Below are 12,597 nucleotides of genomic sequence, written 5' to 3' on the forward strand. Positions count from 1 at the left end.
CTTGTGTCATAATTATGACGTCATAGCACACGTATGGTATCCATGCTAAATGCCATGATAATTTAAAACGACCGTATCTTCGTATTTTTCAAGATATTTAAAAAGTTCAGACGATAATAATATTTGAACTAATTAAAAAAAACTTGCATATTTATTAACTATAAGACGGGTGAAATTCACCTCTTAGGCCGCTTGTAGACGTCCTTTGTTTACACCGGACAACGAACGGTTTTTTGCCATTTAAGTCGGACAAGTGTCCGGTGCACATGCACACATACACTGTAAGCCATACTTGCGGTGTCCGGCAAAAAAACGGTCCGTTGTCCGGTGAACGTTTATAAGCGGCCTTAGTGAGTTAAGTACACCAAGTTACTGCAACGATGGCAATTCTCAAATCAGCCGTGAAACCAATGGAAATTGACGGAAATTCGACTCGATATCTTATATATCGATATCTTTAATCTTGATAGTTGGCACTAGTATCGTGAGTTCCGTTTGACAATTTCAGACATTTGTGTCACGTTTGAGCATTGTTTATAGTATAACTAATTGAGCCAATCGCAAGCAAGACTAATGACAAACAAACTCCACGCCACTAACGCCATCTAGTGGTATTCTGCCTATCAGAAAACTCACTAACCCAACTGCACTTCAAGCAATTCCCCACTCCTAATATGTTGCTGCAGCCTAAAATGTTCATCAAGCACTCGCATGGATTCCTGCCTTTGCGTAGCCACTCTCTTTATCTCATCGTACACCGTTGGATAACAAGATATAGTCTCAAAGTCGTCTCGGCTCAGACTGAACAGTTCGCAGTTGGTTACTGCGACAGCGGAAGCGGTGCGGAGTCTATGTTTCATCACTAGAGCTATACCACCGAAGTATTCCCCATCTTCTAGGTGGCAGACTTCGCGGCCCGACTCGCTGTATATTGCTACGGTGCCTTTGTGAATGAAGTAGATTTCATCGCCTGGTAATGAGAGGTATTTCTATTATGAACATATCGTCTACCTAGACAGCCATGCACAATCATCACATTATCTGTATCAACTTTGAATACTTAAAAATCAATGAGCTGAAACATCTACTTTGCTCACTAGCGACCTTATGATAGCTAAGTTTATGCAAGAAATGTGTGTAATTGTTTCATTTCATTGACATGGACCTCCGCATACTCCGGCTTAATAAATTAGTTAAAAATCCCCTTATTTACCACTACACAAATGTATACGTCAATGAAGGTGGCGTAAACGAAGATAATTACATTATAAATACATGATAATTATATATGATACACAAAATTAAAATTTAAAATTAAAATCATTTATTCAGTAAATGGGCACTTTTACACGATAATTTTTGAACTACCAGCGCTTTTGGAAAGACTTCCATTGCCAAGAAGAATGCGTCGCAAGAAACGCAGAAAGTCACTTTTTCAATATAAAATAATTACAAAAAAAATACTTAAAAACAACAGTATAAACTAAAGAAAAAATTACAAAAATGAATAATAATAATAATACAGGGATGTATGGGGTCCCATAAATATAAAACTAACATGTAACTATATCTATACGTTCAGCGGATGTGTAGAATTCTTCCACCGTCATAAATTAAAAAAAAAATGATTCTGAAATATACTTACATTTCAGGTCAAGTTTAGTAACCATTAAGTTTTTGATTATGTTATGTATATACTTAATATATAATTAAATATCAGTTAATAGTTGTGGAGAAATGGCAATATACTTAGCTACACACTTATATATTTTAGCCATTATAGACCTTCCGCACTCGCCCAAATGCTCAACGAGTCATAATTTCGGAATAATGGCCAATTTTTTGCCTTTATTCAACACTTAGGGAAGGCGACCCGTTCGTTATTCTATTAACGACGCATAAATTTGTTCTAATCGGCTTATTGGGCAATTAACCAATACACCCGTGGGATGGCGGAAATATCTGTACTTTTGAGAACTGTTTATCCTCATTAGCTTGAAAATTATTTGTTTTGCTTGAATTTGGGAATAAATAGGGCATTATAATGTTTTAACTTACGTGATTTTCAAAACATTATTTAATCACGATTAATTTATTGTTTAAAAACCCTCCTCATTTTACCACGAGTAACTACCTAAAGATGTTATCTCAGGTAATTTATGAACAGTAGAAAATCATTATCATCCCTGCCTATACATGTCGCTTCGCAGGTGCTTCGCAGGTTTACACAGGTTTCCTCACGATGTTTTCCTTCACCGTAAAGCTCGTGGTAAATTTCAAATGTGATTTCGCATATGAATTTCAAAATACTCAGAGGAGCGGGCCGGGGTTTGAATTCACGATCCTCTGCTTGAGAATCCATAGGTCAAACCACTCGGCCACCACGGCTTTTCTGTACACAGTAGCAAATGCCTTATTCCAATCCCGGTCCGGTTCATACACGGTCGCTTACAGTACCGCTTGTGCTATTAATTACTGTTACGACTTTTAAATGTTTCTCTTACGTGGTCATTAACTCACCAATAGTATGAATCTTGAAAATGATATCTCCCTCTATAAAGATGACAAGTTTGAACCGCAAAGTAATTTCCATAAGCAGAAGCCGCGGTAGCTGCTTCAAGAAGAACAATTCACGGACAAGCTGCCGACCCGTGTACATGACCATGTCATTACGAAGCTGGCCTGACACACATGCCATCATGCGTGATTCCTGAGGAAATGGGTATTGTTGGTCATTTAACAGCATTTACTATGGTCTCCCAATAACAACCTATATGCGGACACTTGAATACAAGTTTTTGCGTGTGCGTTTAATTTCTCAACCTTATCGTTATATCCATCGATCTATGATCTTTACGGTCTAATTAAGTATATATTTACATCATCAGATCAATATGTATATTAACGACATAGGTAATCAAATGGCTGAATCATAGGTGAATGATTCCGACCGATCGTGAATGAGTAGCCCTGATCGCACTATCATGAATCCTCTGCCAAATTACAGCTTACCACAAAGAAGTGCGACTGAAAGCGAATAGCGTAGAACTTGAGGACTTTCTTCTTGATTCTCGGCGGAAAACGTCGGTTGTTCATGTAAGCCTCGACTTGACGCGACATCATGTAATACTTCGCGCGAGCTGACTCAGTGCCGAAAAACGCGATCATGTATTTGAATGAGCAGTGCAATACTAGCAACTGGAGGAAAAAGTCAGTAAGTTAAAAAGAGTCGACTTAGGTACAGAGTAAATTCTTGATTTCTCTACAGAAGTACTTTATTATTAGGTATCCATATAGGCATCATGGGTACCTGATAATAAAATACCTACCTACGTACGTACGGTGCGGTTAATTAGTACATATGACGTACGTAAGTAGTAGTAATTCATTAAAGCTGTAGGTATGTCTTGTGTAAAATACTACATGTGTAATTTTCTAATTGTGTTTTGTGCCTATTTGCTACACCAGATTAATAAAATTCATACATTAATTCAACAACTTACTTATCCACTTGACAGTCCGGAGCGCGCGACCAATATGCCTCAAACCGTCCGGGTTTTTTTTTCGACGGACGAAACGCGCTGTGTCCACAATTTTTTAACTACAAGGTTTTGAATAAAGAAGAAATACCGAGACGTAAATTAATGGTTACCTACTCATTCAAATACTATTTATAAAACAATAGCATGTAATTTATGATTTATTCACAAAATCAAGGCTAAGTATACTTTACGACACTAAAGTTTCCACGGACGGCTTGAAGTATTTTGGTTTTGGATACCATGGTATCGTCGGACTGTCAAGTGGTTAGCGATAAGGCCGCCTATTGCTTACCTTAGAAAATCTCTATGTATATACTTGTGTTCTCTGTACTGTTTACTGTATTGGTGTGCAATAAAGAGTTATTGTATTGTATTGTATTGTGGTTAAATACAATTTGTCACAATTAAAGAAACAGACTGAAACAGTAGCTACCATCTGGAGAGTGAGAGAAACTTGAGTTAGGTACGGTCAAGGACTTAAATTCATGAGCCACCATGGAACCTTTTCACAGTAAACTTCATAGTGGCATCGCATTAATTAACAATGAAAATCCAGACTTTTCCTTTGAAAAGGTGCCATGGTGGACAATGAATTAAACTCCTTGAGCGTACCTATGTCGCCGGATACAATACAACACCTCTCAGAAAGTGAGGTAGGTACGCAAGATTTGCCACACTTGTGATTTGTGATCACTGAACTGACGTTATATAAATCGTGTTAATAACGCCACGCCACGGTAGATTAGAATGGAACCCTCCTATTTCTTTACTGATCGTCAGCGAAATCTTCTAATTTCTAATGACACCCCATGTTTTCTCAAAATTTAATGGAAGTGGCTTGAAACTAGAAATTTGTTAAAAATTAAGCAAATGGAGGGTTAGGTATACCTACCTAGTTACGTTCTTATGGAGTGAAATTGAAATAGCATTTCGTAAACGAAAACAGGGCTCTGGTGAAAAAGGGGTTAATTCTGCAGTAGTTGAATAGCTAATTTCGACTTAAACCCCTTTACACATAAAATAGAAAATAGCTGTGTAATTTCTGCAGACTTAACCCCTTTTTCACTAGGGGTCCCAGTACTAACTTCTGCAATGAGCCAGAATATGATGAAGAATATCTCGAAGCATCCTCTCTGTTCAATTAAATTCATGTTCACGTTCTCCCTCAACATTCCAACTGAAAAGTTATTGTGAAAAAGTTATTTTTCAATAATGCGTTTGTTTAAATAAAATAATATATCTCTTTGTGAAACACTATTAACAATGAAACCACTAGGAGCAGATTTTAGTAAAAGCTTTGCTGAACGGGTCTCACTCATATTAAATGATGTTCATAACGGATAACTCACGCGCCCCTATGAAGAAGGGCTACGAATTACCCCGAAACATGTCGAGCTAAACTCGATTTAAGACGTGAGTTATCCGTTACAATATCATTTAATGCTTTGCTGACCTAATGACCGAAAAGGCGAGAGTTTTCTAGGGTTCTGTACAAAAAAAGGAGCTCTTATAGGATCGCTTTGCTGTCGTTCTGTCTGTCTATCCGTTCGTCAGTTTGTCAAGATCCTTTTCCTGGGAACGCGTGAAAACATCACTTAAGTACTAAAAATTACCTAAATTTACTATGTTAATTTTTTTATTAAGTATAAGTATACATATTTGTTTTAAATAATCTTTTAGTCATAATATGTGAACAGTCAAGTATCGGCCTAATAAAACTATAAGGGTTCCGTTTTTGCCATTTTGGCTACAGAACCCTAAAAATGGTGTTGTCCATTGTAACTAAGTATCTATGAGTGCTATCCCTTTTGCCGTTGTATATATAAGTAAGCAAACTATTGCCAAGTTTCAAACTTGGTGTTAATTATGGAATCATCGAGAAACTGAATTAACTCCCGCGTTGCCAAAACACTCCAACTGTTGGGTTTTGTATAAATATTTAGACTCAAACTCAACAATAACACAAATAAGTAAACAGCATCGGAATGATGAGAACCGAATTTTGATCAAAGTTGGTTATTTAGGGTCACATTCAAGTTTGCAGTAATAAATATTGCTACGAATAGGTTTTTTGAAATAACACTTTGGAAGACAGGTAGGTTGATACTTAGTCATGTCACCTAATAACGCACACCCTGATATTCATGCCCTTATTATTTTATCCACAGTAGGTATATGAATTATCACTTGTTGCAACCAAGTTTACCTGCATATCGTCACTACTTTAAAAAAAAATCGTGTCTGAAAATGTATAATTTTTCTGAGTGCACTTTATGACCATTAAGTCAAGCTTTAATTTTGCTGATGTATTTATTTGAGATACGAGATTTTTTCAAAGTAGTGACGATACTATTAACTGCTTACAAACAAGACGTGTGATGAAAAACGATGATATGGACTTGTGTTGTCAGCAACAGCGGGTAATAGCATATACCTAATCCATACTAATATTATAAATGCGAAAGTGTGTGTTTTTATATGTTTGTCCGTCTTTCACGTCGAAACGGAGCGACGGATCGTCGTGATTTTTGGCATATAAATAGTTTATGGGCCAGAGAGTGACACAGGCTACTTTTTATCCCGGAAAAATGCACAGTTACCAAGGGAACAGCGCGCGGGAAAAAGCTAGTGAAAATAAGGCTTACCAGCTCTTTCAATGCTATACAAGAACCTGTCGTGCGAAGATGCATTCCACAGTTGTCCAATAGTTAGCCACGAACAGTTTTGCGGATTAGTTGGATTAAAACTGTTCTCCGTCATGTATTCCACAGCGAATTGGAATACTATGTTCCAACATACGTACGTCACCAACAAGAGCACGACTTCTATCGCTGTTTTTAGTGGCACCTATAGATAGGACATTCAAGTTGGTAATCGTGCCGTTTGCCATCCCTTTATGTATAATTTACCAATAAAAAAAAGCAAAACGTTTACTCTATTCCTAAGTAGGCCATAAAAAGCTCTTTTACAAGTCACTTTTATATACTACCAGCGCTTTTGGAAAGGCCATTATTGCCGAGAAGAATGCGCAGCGCCTCAAGAAACTCAATACTATCTATATAATATCCTAAATACTTAATTAGCAATACAATACACAACTGTTTCTCAACTTACAACTTTAGCCATACTTAGTTTATATATTAATGTGTAACTATGTCGTAGGTAGGTACTTCTCAAAAATAGGTATTTCAAGAATAGGTATTTGTGGAAAAGTTCACGGATTCAAATTATCTATAAAATTTTCAGAAGGCTTGTAATGACAAGGTACCTACTAAAGTGTAAATATATGTTTGACCTCAACTGAACACCAAAATATCAAAGCGTAACAGTATGTAACAATATAACAAAATCTTGCTATAGATACTCGTACTTACCCCCATCCTTAAGACTTTTGCTATGTTATTAAAATAGATGAGTAGAATTGGAATCCTTAAAACCTTCGAACATACAATAGCTACGACTAAAGTCTGGTTTTTCTTGCTCTTATGATCTATTATATTACACGCCAGAACCACAGCGTCGACGAATAGCCAAGTCTTAGCGTATCGCCAGAGGATATTCCGTTTATTTAAGACAACGTATTGGTGATTCTTTCCACTCACAAATCCCGTGAAGCAATTGGCGATAATATTTATCAAATAAAGAAAGTCGAATACTAACATGGTGATATATAGTGGTTGCTGCAAGGAAAAAACATTTATTGATATGGGTATCAATCAAGCAAAGACGATATTATTTCATGGAACACTTAACACCAATTGACCTAGTCCCAAACTAAGCAAAGCTTGCATGTAGTATAGAAATTAGGAACGGATAAACATACTTATATAGATAAATACATACTTAAATATATAGTAAACGTCCAAGACCCGAGAACAAATATTCATATAAATCATACAAATATCTACCCCGGCCGGGAATCGAACCCGGGACCTCAAGCTTCGTAGTCAGGTTCTCTAACCACTTGGCCATCCGGTCGTCTAAATAAATAAATATATTTATTTGTTAAGTTTTTCTAATTTTTTTGGCGTTGACTCTAGTCTCACTGTATGGGATAGAGCCAAAAAGACACCATGGGCCCAATAAGTATTAATTCGCCGCTAGAAGCGCTAGTGTAGCGTGAGGTCTCCGAAATGTCAAATCTCATAGTTTTTGGGTGAGCTACGCGGGTTTATTTATAATTAGAATAATTTTGTGAATATTTTGCAATATCTGAAATTAATTATGACAAATATGCGTTACGGGGCAATGAATGTCTGTGTTTTGATTTGAGACAGTTTTGTCTTTCGGAAACCTTTGTCCTCCCTTTTTTCCGAAGAAAACGGGACGACGCAACACTGTGGCATGCTCGATATTTTTATGGTACCTACGGTTTTAAGGTATTACATACTCGTATGATGTAAATTTTGTTTTCACGCCCGTAATAATTAACCATATATCTACTTTAGGTAGGACCTTTGTCTACAGTGACGCCAACTATTGAACGCGAAAACGGTAAACCTCATTGCATAATAAAGTACAAGTAGATACCTAGTAATACTTGTTTGTATTTTGTGATGCAATAGGGCCCATGCCAACGCAAAACGCATATAAACGCATGAGTTACTTTGTTAATCCACAGGATTAAGAAGGAATGCGGTTTGCGTCAGCTATCTCATCTCATCTTAAATGATGGCAGCAATCGAACTATAAAAATCTTGGTAAATTTACCATGAGCTTTTCATTGAAGGGAAACATCGCGAGAAAACCGTACACACCTGCGAAGCAGTTCAGTGGTGTGTCTGAAGTTCCCAATCAGCACTAGGCCCGGGTAGAAAGTGCAATCAAAGCTCTCTCTTTCTGAGACGTCTGTGCCCAGCGGTGGTATGCGCACAGACTAATCGACTCGATGTAATTGCCGCATAAAGGTATTTCATCTAAACTAACTTCTTGTATCGGATGAGTTTGGCTTATCCATAACGGCATCAATGAGTTGGATACCACAATGCACACACAGACGATAATTTCCATCCAGAAACGCATCTTGCTGAATGGGTGTATAGAACACGGGTATTCGGTGAACTGTCGATACTTTTCCGCATTTAAAGATGCATATGACCTGGAGGCAAGGAGACATGAAGAATGAAATACTTAAGTATAATGTGTTTACTTCACTCCTCGGCTATCACATTTACACTAAAACTACCTCTGTGCTACACATTATGTATTGAAACATTGTACTTCATTGGACCTCCGCAAAATAACGCCTCATTTTTTTCCTGTTACAAAATGTATACGGTTGTCCTTTTCTTCAACATCAGGCTTACCTGATGAATGAGATGCAAAAAAGCGACAATTTTAGTTTCTAGTTAGTTTTAGTAGTAGACTAGAAACTAAATTTGTCGCTTTTTGCATCTCATTTTCAGTGTATGTCTACTCTTCTATACAGTGGCCAGTGGGGGGCGGCGGGGGCGGTCCGCCCCGGGTGTCACCCACTTAGGGGTGACGCCCGACCGTGAACATCAGAAGTGGCACCTATAAAAATTCCTGAAACTGTGGCAGATTGTATAACCGCCACTACTAATAAAATAATATAATATGTAACAATACTAAAGTACCTACTTAATAGGTGCCTACTTGCATATAGTTAGTTAGTTTTTTTTTCATTCGAGTTTTGGGGTGATGCCTACAATATCCTTCCCGGGTGCCACCCATGCTTGCTACGCGACTGCTTCTATATGTAAGTAATATCATTGCATAGTATCCTGGCCAAGTATCATACCTGAACATATAATGAGCTCGTACGTCGCTCGGCCTGACTGCTGTCAAATCTAGGATACGTTTCCGAAAACTGCTGCAGTTTATCTTGTACTTGCTTGGTTTGATTTCTTTTAGGCAACATTCGTGGTGCGTGAAGTATGGATGCTTCGCCTCTTTAGCCTTTGCTGGCTCCTGGATAAAGCTTTGCACCGAAGGCATCATTTGCAATAAATGGGCAATTTTATACGTATTTTAGTATTTTACTAATCTGACATGAGTTCTGTAATAAAAAAAGGTGCTGTCACTTTTTGGCATACGACTGGAAGAAATAAAAACATGCCAGAAACTTCGATCCGGTGACGGAGCTGCATGCTGTGGTCAGGTTGTACTCTTTAGTAGGTACCTACAGCCACGCGGAATAGGAGCTTTCGCGGAACACGGTCGAATTTGAGTCAAAGAATTTTAGACCACTTGCTACTTAGACTAGTTGCTACTTAGACTAGTTACTACTTAGACCAGCTGCTTTTTTCGCGAAATGACTCATGTGCATAATTCAATTCAATTAAAATTAAGGAAACGGTTGTTGGAACTTTTGGTGGTGGTTTGACTCAAATTCGACCAAGCTCCGCGAAAGCTCCTATTCCGCGTGGCTGAAGCGCTTCGCACCTTGACGCAACTGTAACCTAACCTATTTTTCGAGTTTTCGACAAAAAACAGTTTAATACCGCATTTTAGACCACTTGCTACTTAGACCAGTTGCATTTTAGACCACTTGCTATTTAGACCAGCTGCTTTTTAAACCAGTTGCTACTTAAACTAGCTGCTTTTTTAAGACGAAATGATACTAACGCGCATAGTTATATCTGTGGTGTTAAGGAAAAAGGAGATAAGTCAAAAATAAATTAAAAATGAGATGTTTGCACTCATTGGTTCAAAACACTATTATGTGTCACGGCAAATAGGAGATGAGTCAATTTTTTTGACTCATATTTTTCCTTAACACCACAAATATAGACACAATACAAATTGTAGTGTAGTAATTCCTTCTATATAGGTACATTCCAGGATCTGTTCTGGACCAAGGTCCCATGGCAGCCAGATCATCGTAACAGTAGGTATAAAGGCTGACAGATTTTTTTATGTGTAGTTTTATTTTTATTTTTGTTATTTAATATAAGTAATCGAAACAAATAAAATACAATGAAATTATTATGCCACTATTGGAAAACCCACTGGGGGTATATGTAATAGTAGGCGAGTTACAGCGGTTCAGTACATAGATTTTTGCTTAGAATAATTAAGTTGAAGTATAAATAGTTAGTTGTTAGTAGGTAGGTACTTTGTTGTCTCTCTCAAGGTAATATTTTTTGAGTATTTTCTTACATTTTACTGGATTGTTGGCAGTGTTTACAACTTCGTTTAACAATTCCTTTGGAAAGGTATTTAGAATGAAAGTTCTAACGCGGTAAGAACGATCCGCAATATGAAATTTGGATAAGTAATGAGCGCTTTAATAACGAACGTAACGTAACGTCATAGAATTTAACCTAAGTTTCGTCATTCTGTTAGGAATGATATTTCATTGCCAGACACTTTGTAGGGGTGCGAGCCCTGCCAGACAATCCCAAAATATGTTTAAATAGACGCCTGACAAGATATAAATATTAGCAAAAGTTTTTAATAATCACTCTCATGTTTTGTGGCGTATTTGCATCAGGCGCTAATTGGCGATATAATCTTGTCAGGCGTCTTTTTAAACATATCTTAGGGTTGTCTGGTCACTGGTTAGCCAACTTATCGATACCTCCTACGTATACTGGTACAAGTGACAAATTTCTGATTTTTAGTTTTTTGCAATTTTGTGATTAATATTTCCTTATTTACCTACCACAAAAAAATTGGACGGATATTCCTATTAGTTTTGGAAATAAAGTGACGTATATGAATGCATCTAACACCGTTTTGCTAATCGGTACAACGTATACTGAGGCAACCGACATGCACCACTATACGCGGCACCGATATTGTCGCGGGGCCGGGGAAGTCGAGTGTAACTGGCAGTTGCCTCAGTGTACGCGCTAGCCGTCGCTGCGTGCGGACCGTTTAAACTGTTCTACGAGCACATAATTTGATAGTATATATAAAAAAAACATGTTTTGGTTTGGCAAGACCACAATAGCCGTATTTCTCATAGACAGTCATGGAAACTAAATCCAATGTGAAACCTTTTCATGATCTATTTCGCTATGATTTCTTTGGCAAATGTATGGGATGTCAACATGACATTGGTAGTACAACGGTTCCACCCCAGTACCAGTACGTGATTCAGTTTCCTCGGCTATACCTACATGTACGCGTGCTAGAAATATAACATTGCAGTATTACATTGCATTTTGGTAGTTGAGCATCCCCAAAAAGAAGGCGAAGGCATGCATGCTTTAATTAAAATGAGAACAGTAAATTTCAATATACCTACAGGTTGATAAAAAAAATCCTGTACTATACTGTAACCCAAATTAGGGCTACTGATAACCAATAACGATATAAGTGGGAAATCATCGAAATTAGAAAGTCTTCTTGCGACTCCACTTCCATACAAAACTTTTTTTTTTCGAATCACAGTATTTTTCTACTTGGATCATATTAGCAATTAGTAGCCCCAACGTGGTTCAAAGTATAGTACAGGTTTTTAATAACACCCTATACACATTTTTTTATACACACCTAAGAAATGGTACCTGGCTATGTATATGGCGAAAACGGGTAAACCGTATGAAGTTATAGAAGTTTCCCAAGACTCAGAAACAGACACAAAATTTAAATCTATTGTCAAGAAGACATTAATATATAAGGCGTATTATTAAAATTAATGATTATATCATGGATAGGGAAATTTGGAAATAGTTCCGATCCGCATTGGCGAGTGCTTACTCCAAATAGCGAATTGAGAACTGTTTTAAATATGTAGTTGTGTTAAATACTTGTGATGAATAGATATCACTAAAATATGATTGTAAATCTGTTTACAAAATATACCTAGGTTTATTGCCAGATTCTTCTCAACAGAGGTTTTTACGAACCGGTGGTAAATTTTTTGACATTCATAAGTGCTTGTTACAATCTAAATTGAATAAAGATATTTTGACTTTGACTCAATATTTCATGTCAAAGCTTGTCTTAAGCAAAGTGCCAATCAGACTTGCGCACGAAGGGTTCCGTACCATCTATACAACTTCATTAGGATTAGCAAAAAAATGGCAAAAAAATACATTTGTTGTATGGGGGCCCCTTAAATATTTATTCTGATCTATTTTTT

The 12,597-nt window shown here is 37.2% G+C and overlaps 1 protein-coding gene across 6 annotated transcripts; it reads right to left on the bottom strand.

Moving 5' to 3' along the window:
* LOC141436998 (potassium/sodium hyperpolarization-activated cyclic nucleotide-gated channel 2-like) lies at positions 1-9,568 on the bottom strand. Of its 6 annotated transcripts, none has more exons than XM_074100162.1 (9): positions 9,304-9,503; positions 8,469-8,640; positions 7,203-7,222; positions 6,917-6,979; positions 6,188-6,389; positions 4,628-4,719; positions 3,013-3,198; positions 2,521-2,710; positions 1-970 (listed from the first exon to the last, which is right to left on the bottom strand). In XM_074100162.1, the coding sequence occupies exons 1-9, from the start codon at positions 9,421-9,423 to the stop codon at positions 636-638; spliced, it is 1,380 nt and encodes a 459-aa protein (XP_073956263.1). In that variant the 5' UTR covers positions 9,424-9,503; the 3' UTR covers positions 1-635. The 6 variants fall into 6 exon arrangements, with proteins under 6 accessions (XP_073956263.1, XP_073956265.1, XP_073956260.1 ...); XM_074100164.1 differs by lacking the exon at positions 9,304-9,503 and adding an exon at positions 8,728-8,799; XM_074100159.1 differs by having other exon boundaries at positions 6,917-7,222; positions 9,304-9,568.
* Positions 9,569-12,597: the final 3,029 nt, after the last annotated feature.

This window comes from Choristoneura fumiferana, chromosome 17 (assembly GCF_025370935.1).
Source record: "Choristoneura fumiferana chromosome 17, NRCan_CFum_1, whole genome shotgun sequence".
In the NCBI taxonomy this organism is placed as follows: Eukaryota; Metazoa; Arthropoda; class Insecta; order Lepidoptera; family Tortricidae; genus Choristoneura; species Choristoneura fumiferana.